We start from the raw sequence: 15,000 nt of genomic DNA, 5'->3' as shown, positions 1-15,000 counted from the left end.
TAATAAGCTCAAACAGAACAGTCAGAATAACACGTTGATATGTGGGTCTCAGTGTGATGGTTGACCTCTGACCTGTTTCTCAGGCCAGAGGATGTGTATCTGCCACTTGCCCTGCAGGAACCTGAAGCCCGGCCTGACTGGAGATCAGGTGAGATGAGACGGATCAGGTTAAAGCTGCAGGATCGGTTCCTCTCTGTTGTGTGGTTGTTCTGATGTGAACGCCTCAAACTGTCCTCTGCTCATTTCACCTTAAATCCTCATTAACATTCAGAGATTTTTCATGATTATAAAAATACAGATTCTGGAGCCGCACATTTAGAAAGAACCCAGTGATGAATTCAAGTCTGTGCGAAGCAGAAAATACAAATCTAAAAATAAAAACATTTGAACACACACATGTTCATCTAGTGTTGATTTGAGTTCGAGTCCCGTTCTGCCTCCAGGCCTCAGGACGCCACGTGGCCCACTACCACTGTGTGGTCTGCTCCGTCACCATCGCCCGCAAGACCGACATGATCAGCCACCTGAAGCGCCACGTCAACAAGGGCGAGACGGAGGCCAGCTACAGCGGCTGCTCCGACCTGCCAGTGGAAGAGCCCGGTAAATAACACGGATGAAATAGTATGTAAAAGACAGTATGTATGATCAGTGGCTGCATGTAAAGTGTATGAAGACCTGTGTGTGTCAGCAGCTCCCTCTGGTCAGGCCTTTGAAATCATGAAAGAACTTGGAACGAACGTGCAGCTCCTCCCCAACCACACCACCCCCCAGAAGAGCGACACCTACTTCAACCGCAAGATGAAGGCCAACAGGTGAGATGTGTGTGTGTGTGTGTGGGGGGGGGGGTGGGGGGACCAGAGAAGATGGAGTCTTCCCTCTCCTGTGTCTGAGAGCAGCTTTTCCTTTATGCCTGGACCCTGTGGGCTCTGATGTTGTGTGTCTGTGGCTGTTCCAGGCAGCTGGTGTTCTGTGCGCTGGCCGTTCTGGCCGAGGAGAGAAACCCGCTGGAGTGTCTGGACGCGTTCGGAGCCACAGGTGAGACGCTGTCCCAAAGAGACGCTGTCCCAAAGAGACGCCACGAGACATCGGACACTTCTCACAGCTTCTGTCACTAGTCTGATCAGAGAGTCACATGACGAGACGACAGGCGGTCCTCTGCCACACTGTAAACACACTGGGGGGGGGGGGGGGGGGGATATGATGTTGGTGAAGGTTTGACCACTGAACTAATATTATTATTATTTATTAGTTGTGTTTGTCTGAGGCTCTCAAATCCCTAAAGACTGATTTCTTGGCGTAACCTTGACTTGGGAAGGCCGACGCCCACTAACGTTCAGTTTCACCTCATCTGCTGTGAAGAAGGTTAACCTCCATCTTGTGTCTGCCCCCCCGCCCGGCCCTCAGGGATCATGGGCCTCCAGTGGGCCAAGCACCTGCGTCAGGCCGTCAAAGTGACCGTGACGGACATCAGCGACATCTGCGTCAAAATGATCAAAGAGAACTGTGAGCTGAACCACATCCGAGTGGAGGGGGGGGCGCGAGGCCCCCGGGGGCCCGAGGGGGGCGGCAGCGAGGAGGAGGGGACGCCCATCGCCACGGTGGAGGTCGTCAAGATGGATGCCAACGTCATCATGCACCTCCGGCCCTTTGACTACATGTGAGATATGATCCAATATAAAGTCAATAATTAAACATGTGATTGATTCTCCTGATAACGTGACACGTCAGTCACTAAACTGTGTTCAGTCACCTGGATCCGTTCGGCACGGCGGTGAACTACCTGGACGCCGCCTTCAGGAACGTGCGGAACCTGGGCATCGTGTCGGTGACGTCCACGGACACCGGCTCGCTGTACGCCAAAGCTCCCAACGTCACGCTGCGGCACTACAGCAGCCACATCGTGCGCACCGAGTACTACAAGGAGCTGGCTGCTCGCATCGTGGTGGCCACCGTGGCACGGTAAGACCTCCGTCCTCACGTCCCGACACAGACACCGAGGACAGAACTCAGTCCTGGTTCCCGTGTGCGCAGGGCGGCGGCTCGCTGTAACAAAGGCATCGAGGTGCTGCTGGCGGTGGCGCTGGAGCACTTCGTCCTGGTGGTGGTGAGGGTCCTCAGGGGCCCCACGCAGGCCGACGAGTCCGCCAGGAAGCTGCGGAAGCTGGTCCACTGTCAGTGGTGCGAGGAGAGGGTCTTCCTCAAACTGGGGAACATGGTGGACGGTGAGTAAACGCATCAGACTGCATCAGGTGTCTCTGGAGTGGCGACACCCAGTGGTCGGAGGTGGTAAGCTTTCGGGACGGTCTCGTCGTTCAGTTTGACTCACGGATGAAGTGATTACATTTGTGAGGTCAGAGGTCAGAGGTCACGATGGCCTGAGAACATTTAGTTTCCCTCTTAACGTGATGTCTCAAGTCTGCAGCTGATTACGTGGTGAAGACAAAATACACAAAACTCTAAATCCTGTCCTGACTCGTCTCCTCCAGAAACGCTGCCCTGCAACTGTCATGGAAGTCTGCCTGGGAAGACGGCTGTGTACCTGGGACCGCTATGGTACACAACAGACACACAACACACAGACAAACAACATCATCAACACACAGACACTCAACATCATCAACACACAGACAAACAAAATCAACAACATCAACACACAGACAAACAACATCAACAAATGTTTTTAGTCAATCATGAGTCATCGTGTGTGTGTCTGTGTGTGTCTTTGTCTATGTGTGTGTGTGTGTGTGTGTGTGTGTGTGTGTGTGTGTGTGTGTGTGTGTGTGTGTAGGGCTGGTCCTCTGTTTAACACAGGCTTCCTGAGGAGGATGCTCTCGGCGGCGGTGCAGCACAGTATGGACGACATCCAGCCGCTCGTCAAAACTCTGATCTGCGAGTCCGACTGCACGTCCCTCAAGTCTCTGATGCACGGACCGTCCGCCTTCAACCAGGGTACAACTCGCCGTGTGTGTCTGTTTGTGTGTGTGTGCGCTGCAGCACATGTTGACAGGATGTTGTGTTTCCTCTCCAGTGGAGTGTGGAGTCGTGATCAAGACGTTACACAGCGGAGAGGAGTCGGGTCCTGATCAGTCCGGTGAGTCCTCACACTGATCTTTTCTCTGAGCTCCACATGAAGCGTCTCCACGTCCACACCGTCCCCCACCGTCCCCCACCGTCCCCCACCGTCCCCTGTCCTCTCGCCCCTGATGTGTCCAAACTGAGACTGAACTGAGAAGTCTGAGGACGTCTCCTCCACTTGCTGAGTTCAGATCCCAATGGACCTCTCTCCCCCCCCCCCAACACACACACACACACACACTCACTCACTCACTCACTCACTCACTCACTCACTCACTCACTCACTCACTCACTCACTCACTCACTCACTCACTCACTCACTCACACAGTGAATCCAGTGGAGGATCCTGGACTGTAGCTCTACCTCTGTCCTCTAGAGGGCAGTGTGGCCCAGCCCTCAGCAGATGATGCTCTGCAGGTTTAAGGTTTAACTTTAATTTCATGTTTAATTCAATTTGAGTTTAACGTCTGCCCCCCCCCCCCACAGGAAAGAAGAATATATCAGATTCAACCTGTTGCGTTAAGATCAATAACAACTGACTGAGTTTGAACAGAGAGTCAGTAACGATGGATCTTCACAGAGACTCTTCTTCGTTTCCCTGCAGGGAAGAGGAAGAGCGGCGAGGAGTCGGGGAACCCGGTGAAGAGGCTGAAGTCCGACGCGTCTCTGGAACATCCGCCGTTCTACTACAGCATCCACCGCCACAGCATCCGGGGCATGAACATGCCCAAGTGAGTACCTGACCTCAGATCAGTCTGCAGCACCACACGTGGATTCATCCGCTGCTGAACATAGTCCCTGGTTCCTCCTTCACTGAGCAGCTGTTTCAGGATATCTGCTGACGAGTGTCCTGGTATCTCAGGAGCACCTCCAGAGAACCTCTTTAGATCTGAGCACGTTCATTTGAAGAGTTCACTAGAGGACCTGGTTAGATGTTCAGATCAAAGCTGAAGGTCAAGTTTAAAAACAAGGTCTGGACTCCGGAGCAGAGAGAGAGAGACTGTCTCCATGTTTCCTGCCACTAGATGGAGGCAAACAGCCACAAGGGGGAGATTCTAACATCTGTGACGTGCTCCAGGTTTTATCAATCAATCAATCAATCAATCAACTGTTCATTTCTCTTCTCTTCTTCTAAACAAACGTTTTACACTCAGTCTCCAGTAGGAACCAGTGACTCCACTGGTTCCGGACTCACAAACTGTTGCTTTGGGCTCACATGTGGGATTCATTGACAATAAGACAAATATAGAACAACAGCAGAATTATCCTCAAACATTTTGTAGTAATAAATTCTGAAACCAAACATCAAACCTCTGAGTCACGTTGAGATTTTCCTGTTTTTTGACGACAGGCTGAACAAGTTCCTTCTGTACCTGATGGAGGCCGGCTTCAGGGTGAGTCGGACCCACTTCGACCCGACGGGGATTCGAACCGACGCCAAGCTGGAGCAGTTCAAGTCAGTCCTCACGAAGTACAGCGTGCCTACGTACACCAGCGCCACGCAGACGAGCCTGAGCTCAGAGAAAAGAACCTGAGAGTCCATCTCTGCTCACCAGGTTCTGCACTGACCAGAGACCAGGTTCTCCTCTCATGTGATTCAACAGAGCAAAGAAACTTTCTTCTATTTATTTTGCATTTCTCAGATTAATATGGTACAGGTTTGATTGTTTCTGGCTGGTTTATTGTGGTTTTATTTCTTTTGCCTTTTAAACAATAAAAGTCTTTGTTCCCAGATGAATTGACTGATTCTGTTGCTGGTGATGATGTAAATCTTTCTCTGTGGTGATGGTTCTGTTCCCAGTTAGTCGACGGGACAGAAACACACCAGAGGGAAGGGGAAGGATTTAGTTAAAAATGATTTATGGGTAAAAAATCCCTCATCAATCAGAACTCTGTAAGTGAAAACAGATTTAGAAAATTAAAAAAAAGTCAAAATAGAAAGATCCATTAATACATTTTGTATTCAGTCATTACACGTTTTAAAATAAATATAAACAAAGTCTAAACAGTGTTTGTGTTATGTTTTATTTATAGAGGCTGAAAAGGCTCAGGCAGAAGCATCATGTTTTTATATAACTGCTAATTCTATTATCTGAAATACACAAATAAATCACTCAGTCTAAATTAACTTTGTAAACTATTCTTATAAATAACAAATGTATACATTTTTTATTGACACTAACACAATGTTGAGAACACAATTTCCATAAGGCTGATACAACTATGAACGTTTTATGGTCACATGTAGAAACAGTGTAATTACAAACCAATAGAAACTAAATCATCTTGACTGTTGATTTAGATAATATGATTCTGGGAGTTGAAGGTGCATCATGGGAAATTTCATATTTATCTATTAGTTTATTTTTTTCAATGTTGAAATAGAACCGAACATGTGGACGATCAGCCATGAACAGACGACACAGTCCAATTTACAATCAGATTAAATATCAATCAAAATAATAAAATATCAGTGAAATAAAAAAAGCAGACAAGTTACATTAATAATCACAAATTAATAAAAAATCTAAATATGATGAATAATAACAATAACTAATAATTCTCCAAAGTAAAACAGTGTTGGTGGTAACGTCTCTGTGTACAAATGGAATTCAATCATATCAAGTTTGGTCGGCACTTGACTTTAACTTGACTTTAAGAATGTGACATTTCCAGATTATTATTATTATGTTAATCATGTGAGTCATGGGCCTTTTATTACATTTGAATTTAGTGATGACATCTTTAGGCAGAGTCGATTATAAACAAAAGATGAGCAGATCACGTTTATCATACAAATACACATCATACAAATACATATACAAATACATAATATAGTACAAGTACATTATACACATCACCACGTATATTATCCCCAGACACTTAGTGAATATGATAAAGAAACAACTGTTCCCTCATAATAATAATAATCACTTTATTGCTAAAGCATTTATCTAAACTAAGAAACAAAGTGCTTCACAACATACATGGAAAACAAATGAACAGAGGAATAAAAAGAAAAGGTTTTAAGTTTGATAAAGTGCCTCGACCGGTTGGGTGAAGAGAGAGGGGGGGGGGGGGGGGCGGGGGGCACGATGGGAGTTTCTTCGTGAGCAGGGAGGAGGATGAAGGCGTGTCCCTCCTCCTCCTCCTCTCCTCCTCCTCCTCCTCTCCTCCGATGAGCCGGGGCTTGTACCTGCGCGCTGACCCGACCTGAGGCTCGTCTCCCGGCTGCAGCACCATGGGGATCTCCGCCTCCAGTCCGCTGGACGACCACAGGTCCACCTTCATCACAGGTAACACGCGAGTCTTCATCGGACCGAGCGCTTTGACGCAGCGAGCGAACTCTTCATCTTCTTCTTCATCATCGAACTTCCTGCTCCGCTTCACGAGCACCGATCCGGGGTCGGTGGGAATCCGCGGAGCGATCCGAGGAGCCAGGGGACGTTTGTCCCGCTGACTCTGAACCAGGTGTCTCGTCCATTTCCGCGTTCCAAACCTGTCCCCTGGCGTCGGTCTCCCTCCGCGGGGAGAAGCTGGGGAACTTGTTCCAGACAAACCTGTTGGACTGGTTCTCTGGTGTCTGTCCACAGGGGAAACTAGAGACATGTCCTGCTGGAGTTAGTCTCTGTGAACAGGTCCCTGTCCTGTCCTGCAGGGGACACTGTCCTCTGGCTCCTCTATGGTGTCCTCTGGTCCTCTGTGGTGTCCTCTGGTCCTCTGGTTCTCTGTGGTGTCCCCTGGTCTTCTGTGGTGTCCTCTGGTCCTCTGGTTCTCTGTGGTGTCCTTTGTGATGTCCTCTGGTCCTCTGTGGTGTCCTCTGGTCTTCTGTGATGTCCTCTGGTCCACTGTGGTGTCCTCTGTTCTTCTGTGGTGTCCTCTGGTCCTCTGTGGTGTCCTCTGTGGGCTGGGTGTGTCAGGGTGGATCTGAGCAGAGGACAAATGGTGTTTCTGTAACTGCAGGTGGGACAGTTCACAGAAACTGAAAATGTCCTTATGTACTCAGCACTATGATATGGGGGGGGGGGTTCAGTGGTATCTGAATGTCTCTCACACGCGAAGGTCAGAGGACACATGTTGAGACTGGACTATGAAGGTCCCAGCTTGGAGACATGTTGTGTGTCTCTGTTGCAACTTTAGAGGATTGTTGTCAGGCTGAGTTTACATTTAAATCAACAACACGATCTGAGGTCAGAACTCAGTTGTGGTTCTTCAGAGACTCAGGAGGAGCTGGTTTGATGAGATGCCGGTTTGATGAGATGCAGGTTTGATTCCCTCGCCGCGCCCTGAACACCTGATCTGTGAGCTCATCAGTGAAAGTGGAGGTGATTAATAACCTGAGTTCTCCTCTGAGGCTCAGGGAGGAAACTTTGAAATGCTCAAAATTGAAAGTTCAGCTCTGAAAGCCTGGAGCACTTCCTGGGGGGAGTGGCCTAATGGCTGCTGAGGGCCGAGTCCTCTCATCTGTCTTCTCCAGATCGTCATGGAAGAGCAGCTGGAGACAGACAAACACTGCGATTTAGAAAATGAGGCTTTGAGAACATTTGCAGCTTTTGTTTTGAAAATGAAATCTACGTGTTAATGTTTTCACTGAGCATGAACCGTCCAGAGCGCTCGCTGGCTGGCGCCCTGACCCTCTGGCGGGCGTCCTGACCCTCTTGTTGGCGTCCTGACCATCTGGTTGGTGTCCTGTCCCTCTGGCGGGCGTCCTGACCCTCTTGTTGGCGTCCTGACCCTCTGGTTGGCGTCCTGTCCCTCTGGCTGGCGTCCTGACCCTCTGGTTGGCGTCCTGTCCCTCTGGTTGATGTCCTGACCCTCTGGTTGTTGTCCTGTCCCTGTTGTTGGTGACCTGACCCTCTGGTTGGCGTCCTGACCCTCTGGTTGGCGTCCTGACCCCTGGTTGGCGTCCTGACCCTCAGGTTGGCGTCCTAACCCTCTGGTTGGCGTCCTGACCCTCTGGTTGTTGTCCTGTCCCTGTTGTTGGCGTCCTGACCCTCTGGTTGGCGTCCTGACCCTCTGGTTGGTGACCTGACCCTCTGGTTGGCGTGTTTTTGCACCGGTCTGCACCTTCCTGTGTGTTGAAGACGAGGGTCACATGACCAACCCGGGGTCACGCTCCACTAAGAGCAGCTGCTGTAAACACACAACACGAAGGTGAGAAGTCAGAAACGGGACAAAGCCTCGATGGAAGACAAAGACCTGGTCTGCAGCGGTGAGCGTGTGGACCAGTCCGGAGGTTTGAGTCCTCAGGACGTCAGTGCAGCTCAAACCAAAGTTAATCAAGTTAATACCTGTCCCACTTTAGGCGTCTTCAGACAATCAAATAATCAGAGTTGTTTTCTGTCCCCGTCTCGTCTGTTTAACATGTGAGACACGTGTCTGATGTGGATGCTGGTTGCGTTGCCTCTGCTGTTGCCATGGTGACAAGACAGTCTTACACGGGTCCACTGAGGTGGAGACACGAGGAGACGTCCATGTTTGTGAACAGTGAACGTCCTCAGCATCGCAGGACTCGTCCCTGCCCGCTGGAGAAACGTGTCTGTCCCACTCGTCCTTCCAGAGGCTGATTTCTTTTATCTAGTGCAGCTGTGTGAAAGCTGCTCGCCGTCTGCAGGACACGTCTGTGAGGACACGTCTGCAGGACACGTCTGTGAGGACACGTCTGCAGGACACGTCTGTGAGGACACGTCTGCGAGGACACGTCTGCGAGGACATGTCTGTCTCGTCAGTTTTTCCTGGCTGCTGCTGCGTGGAAGAGGGCGAAGTCAGACTCTGGAGCCAGAGCAGTGACAACATGCACCCGTCCCCCATGATGCAAACATCCCTCTAGCTCTGTGTGTGAGTGTGTCTGTGTGTGTGTGTGAGAGTGTTTAGGGCAGAGTTCGAATATTCGCTGGCTGGTCACAGGGTTGGGTCGGATGCGGCCGGTTGGATGAGGCGGTCCCGTGACTCACGAGTCTCTGGACGCTCTGATGCAGTTTCTCTGCCTGATGTCATTTGTTTTGTCGGGTGATTCAGAACGAGGTCATGTTCCTTTTATTTCTAACTCTGACTCGAACTCATGATGGAAAACAGCTGCAAAGTGTCAGGAATCGAACCTTGGTCATGTTGCACACAGTGAAGAGAGAGAGGACTGTGATGTGACTTTAATCTGCAGCTCCCACTAATGACTCCACCAGGTGTGTGAGGAGCTTCATGGTCCTCAGTGGAGGTGGTTTTCCATAAACAGACCTGGGGGGGGGGGGTTGTTTGGCTCCGACTGAGTCTTAACCCCCTCGTCAGCCTGCACAGTGTGCACTGATGATGTCATTCCTCTTATGTGTGGTGCAGGACGTGGTCACAACAGGTGGTGGCGCTAGAGAGTGGCAGGAGAGGATCAGATGAAAATGATCATATCATATAACATCAGTTCCTATCAGATCAGTTGTGTTGATTTAGCAAAATGTGACGAGAGATTTTTCTATTTATTTAAATCGGTTTCAGTGTTTCCTGGTTTGTTGCTTCAGAACCTTGAGGCTGAGCAGGTTTCATTAAGAATTCTTCATTCTCCAGTTCCTCAGGCAGAAGTCTTCTAACGCGTTGAAGGATTTAAATCATCTCTTTGTCACTGAATATGTAAAAGGCATTAATGCAATGCACTTCATTTCACTGTAGGACTAATGTTTGGTTAATGGCTGAATCAGTTGTGTCTTTGTTTCTTCATGTTGTGTCACTCGGCCTCCAGCTGCAGTTACACAATCCCTCAGATATTCAGAGGAGCTGAGAAACTCTGAGACTTTTCACTTGTGAGTCCGTCGCTCTGCACAAAGAGAGGAAGCTGCTGCTCGGCTGGAGAAGCACCTGTTGTTTACTCAGACTCACGAGTCCATACAACACAATGCAAATGCATGGAACCACGTTCCTCCCCCCCCCCCCCCCCCCCCCCCCCCCCGAGCTGAGGCCCAGTATTTCTGTCACTAAACTGTCGACTGAGACACTGTAAATCAAGAGAAATAGGAAATATAGAGATATAATAATAGACAGAATTGTAACTCAGTAAACTGGGTAGTTCTCCAGATAGAGGACCAGAACAGGAACATGCAGTAGAAACAGATTCTGTCTGGAAGGAACATTTCAGCCTTTAAGGTTGAGTCCTTTTGAGATTCCTGCGTCACGTCTCCCAGGTCTGTGTCGCTGCCTGCAAGTCCCCCGACACACAGACGAGTTAACAGACTCAGGATCAGTGATGTGAAGCAGCCGCTCTGCTTTAATGAGTGTGAGTCTGATGCAGAGAATAAAGTGTCAGTGAAAGTGAAATCCCAGTCGATCCTGTCGTCTCTCTGACGCTGATGTTACGGAACCTGTCAAAGTGCAGCTCTGTCCTAATGGACATTTGTCTCTGTCCCTCTCTCTCTCTTGTGATGTCTCTGTAAACCTCTGACGCTCATTTGAATGAAACCTTCTCTCCTCTAAACATCTTCCAAGGTTGAATCATAGGTCTGTGCGGGGGGGGGCTCAACATACACAAACAGCCATTTGTCTGCCTTGTCGTTACTTGTTGAGCGTCTCAGCTGTTTCCTGACGACCGATTCCTCTCTGGATGTCTATGTTCATGTATGTTAAAAATGACATGTTAACTTTACACGGTGACGATCGTGCTGTTCTTCTAAAAATAACTTTTTGAATTAACTGTGACGTTTATCAGTGAATGACGCTGTAGAGACTTTAAACACCAGCAGTGTCTCTACACGTACACGTGTGTTTGCATGTTGGTGTGTAAGGCAACACTGTGACATGTGAGGACACGTCTGTTCTCCTCGACCACAGGGACACTCTCATTCTCTCATAGGAAACACACACATACACACGTGTGCTCATATCTTAGTGTGGACTCATTGACATCTAGGCCCCTTCTTGAACCTTCACCATCCAAACTAAATACCTAAACCTAATTCTCCTCCTATAACAAGTCTGAACCCAAACAGCCCAAGTGTCCTCACTCTGTAGGGTCCTCACAAAGAAAAGAGTACACACACACACACACAAACCAACAACCAAACACACATGTGTACGTGAACACCTAGAGACAATGGAACGTCCTGGTGCTAAAGTATGTTTCACAACAAAATGATGAGTTGTGTTGCAGCTCGATCACGTTTACAGGGAAACATCAGAACCGCTCGGTGACTCTGAACTGAAGGAACCGACTCTACAGAGTGACTCTGCTCTGTGGACCAGTTGGAAGCTGGTCTACAGAGTGAGTCTGCTCTGTGGACCAGTTGGAAGCTGGTCTACACAGTGACTCTGCTCTGTGGACCAGTTGGAACCTGGTCTACAGAGTGACTCTGCTCTGTGGACCAGTTGGAACCTGGTCTACAGAGCGACTCTGCTCTGTGGACCAGTTGGAAGCTGGATCCTCTCTGCTGATCGACCTGCAGGTTCACAGGTGAATCACTGCAGCTGAGCTGGAGACACTTTCTCTTTCTTAAGCCTCAACCCTGGATTAGTGGTCAGGTGTGGCTCCTCAGCTGGAACAGGTGGAACAGGTGGAACACCTCGACACACTGTGCTTCAGGATCTGCAGCGTTTGTACCAACACCAAGAAGAAACACATCTTATTGTGTTAGTTTCACAGGTTGTTACACAACATGTTGTGAGGCGTTGGAACTCTGGTGTACTGCGGACACACACATCTTCTCAGGGGCTCGAGCTGCTGAGAACTGGTCCAGGATCTGAAAGAAGCAACCTGCTGCTCTGATGATCTCCACTGACTCACTGCTTCTGATTTATTCATCTGCCAAGTGGACGCTCTACTTTACATACAAAAGTGTTTTTCTATTGAAGCTCTATAGTAAACAAATGAGCCACTTCCAGTTCAGTATGAGCTGTTGGACTGGTTTGCTCTGGAAAGAGTCAGGTTTACCCGAGCTGCTCGTCCTGTCTGGATCGGGTCTCTGATGGATCGCTGGTGACCGCTCTCTGCCTCTGTCCAGAGACACAAGACACTATAAGAATCCCTGGTTCTCCATCACATGGAGACAACTCATCCCCTCTTTTATTAGTTATTCATGAATATTACATTAAGACACACTGAGGAGATTTAACTTGAGACTTTCTGTCGTCTTTGAATTTTTCATTTCTCGACTCTCTAATAATCTCTCTAACCCAGAGAGATGATCACAGAGCACAACAACAACAACAACAACATCAACAACAGCATCAACACTGAGCAGGAGAGACGATGAGCTGCTTCCTCCTGCTCCGCCTGTTCATCTGTTAAGTGGATGAAGTGGCTCAGTAATGGTTTGTGGATATGGAGCTTTGGAAGCTGCTGAGTTAATGATCATGGAGAGATTTCCCCTGGTGTCTCTGCTGGATGGGACTCGAGAGAGAGACACTGAGTCTGAGTGGATTGAGTCTGTTTGCTGAGCTTTGTCTTGTTTTTCCTAAGTAACTGAATCCCTGTGCGTCCGGGGGGGGGGGAACTCAGACGTTTCCTCTGTGTCATGATGCAAATGTTCTGCCAGCGCACAAACCGACCAATCACAGGAGAGACTGAGGGAAGCAGGAGGTGAGACAGATCCAGCTTTGTCAGACTTGGACAGAGACGGGGAATCTGATTGGATGGAAAAACTGTTGGTGAGCTCGGGAGACAAACAGAGATCCTCCTCTGGATCGGATTAGAATCACAAAGATGAAGTTCAGTGTGTCTGAATCCTCTCAGAGTCAGAGGAGCTTCGTGTTCCTCTGCTCATGTTCATCGACTCCATCGTTGAATCAGTCGTCTGCTGATTCGTGATTCACCTCTGACGTCACACGTGTGGAATCTGCTCTCGTGGAACAATGTGTTTGAAAAAGCCTTCGGGTCGTGTTTCCTGCTTTCACCTGTGACAACACGTCTCAGCAGCACAGCCCCTCCCAGGGCGCCGCCCTGAAACCTGAGGCCCAGGCGGTCTGTGAGGAGCTGACTCTCAACACACAACATGTTACACGCAACACACAACATTTAACACACAACACCTCTGCTCCATCCTCATTTCCCTGCGTTCGGACTCAACAGCCTCTGCTTGTTCTCTAACTGCACTCGCTCTGATATGTTGTCGCTTGCACTCAGATCTCCTGAGCTCCAGCTTCAGCTCTTCTCCTCACGCTGCTTCTGACTGCAGAATGACACGTGTAGTGGTATCGTGGTCCCACCTGACACACCTGCTCGACCAATCACGAGTCTCAGCTGTCAATCACGACGTCTCTGCCTGTTTTTTATATTCAACTAATTAAAACCTAAATTACAAACCTAAAATGACAGAAACCATCTTTGACAAACATTTATTTAACGCCTACTTAGAATTTTTAGTCTGGTCCATGTCCCATCTGCTTACATGGAGGAGGTTTATGACCTATACTGCAGCCAGACACCAGGGGGCGATCCAGATGCTTCGGCTTCACTTTATGGAGCCGTCATCTCGTCCATGTTTATTTACAGTATGTGGTTGGTCTGATCTCTAAAAATACACCAGTTAATGTGATGCCTTGACTCTTTGTGTGTGTCTGTGTGTGTCTGTGTGTGTGTAGGCCAGGCTGAGGCTGAGCTGAAGGCCTTCAGTCCGTACTACAGGAAGCAGTTCTCCGTGGCTCGGTTGTCTCAGGTGGAAGACGAGCTGGAGCAGCAGAAGGCGTCGACCACTCAGCTGCTCAGACAGAGGGTACGACTGAGAGTCCAGATCCTGGACCAGCAGCATCTCCCTTAAACCTCCGAACCAGTAAACCTTGTTATGGGCGGCTGCTGGTCCAGGATCATCTGGACTCGGACGTTCACGGGTGTAATTCTGAAGTCGCTCCGGACAAGAGGACATCACATTCCTAACTGTTCTGCTCCTGGTGCTCAGCAGGAGAATCCTGAGGCGGGGGAGGTTCTGTACGAGGAGGAGGTCCTTTACTTCGACGACACCAGGAAGTGGAGGGAGAGGTACGTGGTGGTGAGAGCCAACTACTGCCTGGAGTGTCACGAGAGCCTGGAGGTGAGCGCCACACCCCCCCCCCCCCACCAGTACTCATCACCAAAACAACATGAGGGCAAAGTTAGTTCAGATTGTTTTCATCTTCTTCCTCCTCTTCCTCCTCCTCTTCCTCCTCCTCTTCTCAGACGTTTATCAAAGGAGTTCCTCCGCGACAAAAGCTGCTGCCAACAGGGGGCACTGTTCTGACCACAGAGGAGAAGTACATGTCCATGGTGGACAAGTGTTTTCCTGACAAGACCAGTGAGTAATCATTAAGTGTATAGAATCAGAATCAGAATTATTTTTATTGCCATGTATATTTACACATACAGGAAATTGCCTTGGTGTGGTTCGTGCACTGTACAAACAACAATATGAAAACAACAATATGGAAACAACAATATGAAAACAACAATATTTACAGTAAGAGAGATATGGGCACGTGCGGTTCTAAGGTGCAGAGATTGGTGATAGTGCTAATAATATATAGTTATAAATAATGTGCGAGGGGGGGGGGCAGCAGAGTCAGTGTGATGCAGGGGGCTTGTTTGTGAGCTCCACTGACATATATTAACTTTATGATCAATGTAAGCACCGAGACTTCAGTGCACAGTTTGTAACTTTCTGCCACAAGTCAAACCAGTCCAACCAGTAAGAGTCTGTGAACGGGGAGCAGCAGTGAGGGATGATGGGAGTTGTAGTTTTCTCCTGGTTCGATTCCTTCAGTGTTGATGGTTCAGATTTGTCCGAGCTTCTCTTCCTCAGCCTCCTCTGGACCTGACGAGTCCTCTTTGTGTGTTCTTGTGTTTCAGGCGTGAACGAGGACTTTGCTCCGCCCCTGTCGGGGATGCCGGGTCAGTTCCCGGTTTACCTGCGTCTGCCGTACAGGAGAGACTCGTACTTCTGCTTCCGACAGCAGGCGAAGCAGGAAGCCTTCCTGTCCATCCT

At 49.1% G+C, this 15,000-nt stretch overlaps 2 protein-coding genes across 3 annotated transcripts in view; both read left to right on the top strand.

The window, feature by feature from the left end:
* trmt1l (tRNA methyltransferase 1-like) overlaps positions 1–4,810 on the top strand; it is a 7,320-nt gene extending 2,510 nt beyond the window's left edge. Inside the window, exons 5-16 of the mRNA XM_053429836.1 lie at positions 84–148; positions 444–600; positions 692–812; positions 956–1,035; positions 1,405–1,657; positions 1,747–1,959; positions 2,032–2,222; positions 2,487–2,553; positions 2,789–2,949; positions 3,029–3,091; positions 3,681–3,807; positions 4,428–4,810. Of these exons, the coding sequence (XP_053285811.1) occupies positions 84–148; positions 444–600; positions 692–812; positions 956–1,035; positions 1,405–1,657; positions 1,747–1,959; positions 2,032–2,222; positions 2,487–2,553; positions 2,789–2,949; positions 3,029–3,091; positions 3,681–3,807; positions 4,428–4,611 (1,682 nt within the window). The 3' untranslated portion in view covers positions 4,612–4,810. The remainder of the gene's footprint in view (positions 1–83; positions 149–443; positions 601–691; positions 813–955; positions 1,036–1,404; positions 1,658–1,746; positions 1,960–2,031; positions 2,223–2,486; positions 2,554–2,788; positions 2,950–3,028; positions 3,092–3,680; positions 3,808–4,427) is intronic.
* A 1,422-nt stretch (positions 4,811–6,232) lies between these two features.
* Positions 6,233–15,000, top strand: part of niban1a (niban apoptosis regulator 1a) — a 16,710-nt gene continuing 7,942 nt past the window's right edge. Inside the window, exons 1-5 of one of the 2 annotated variants that reach the window (XM_053429835.1) lie at positions 6,233–6,372; positions 13,628–13,758; positions 13,945–14,073; positions 14,199–14,313; positions 14,865–15,000. The exon at positions 14,865–15,000 is cut by the window's right edge and continues 29 nt beyond it. In XM_053429835.1, the coding sequence (XP_053285810.1) occupies positions 6,318–6,372; positions 13,628–13,758; positions 13,945–14,073; positions 14,199–14,313; positions 14,865–15,000 (566 nt within the window). In that variant the 5' untranslated portion in view covers positions 6,233–6,317. Of the gene's footprint in view, positions 6,373–13,627; positions 13,759–13,941; positions 14,074–14,198; positions 14,314–14,864 lie in introns of both variants that reach the window. The other variant, XM_053429834.1, reaches the window with a different exon arrangement.

The sequence above is a fragment of the Pleuronectes platessa genome, chromosome 9 (assembly GCF_947347685.1).
Source record: "Pleuronectes platessa chromosome 9, fPlePla1.1, whole genome shotgun sequence".
NCBI classification, from domain to species: Eukaryota; Metazoa; Chordata; class Actinopteri; order Pleuronectiformes; family Pleuronectidae; genus Pleuronectes; species Pleuronectes platessa.
This window is presented reverse-complemented; position numbering and strand designations above follow the sequence as displayed.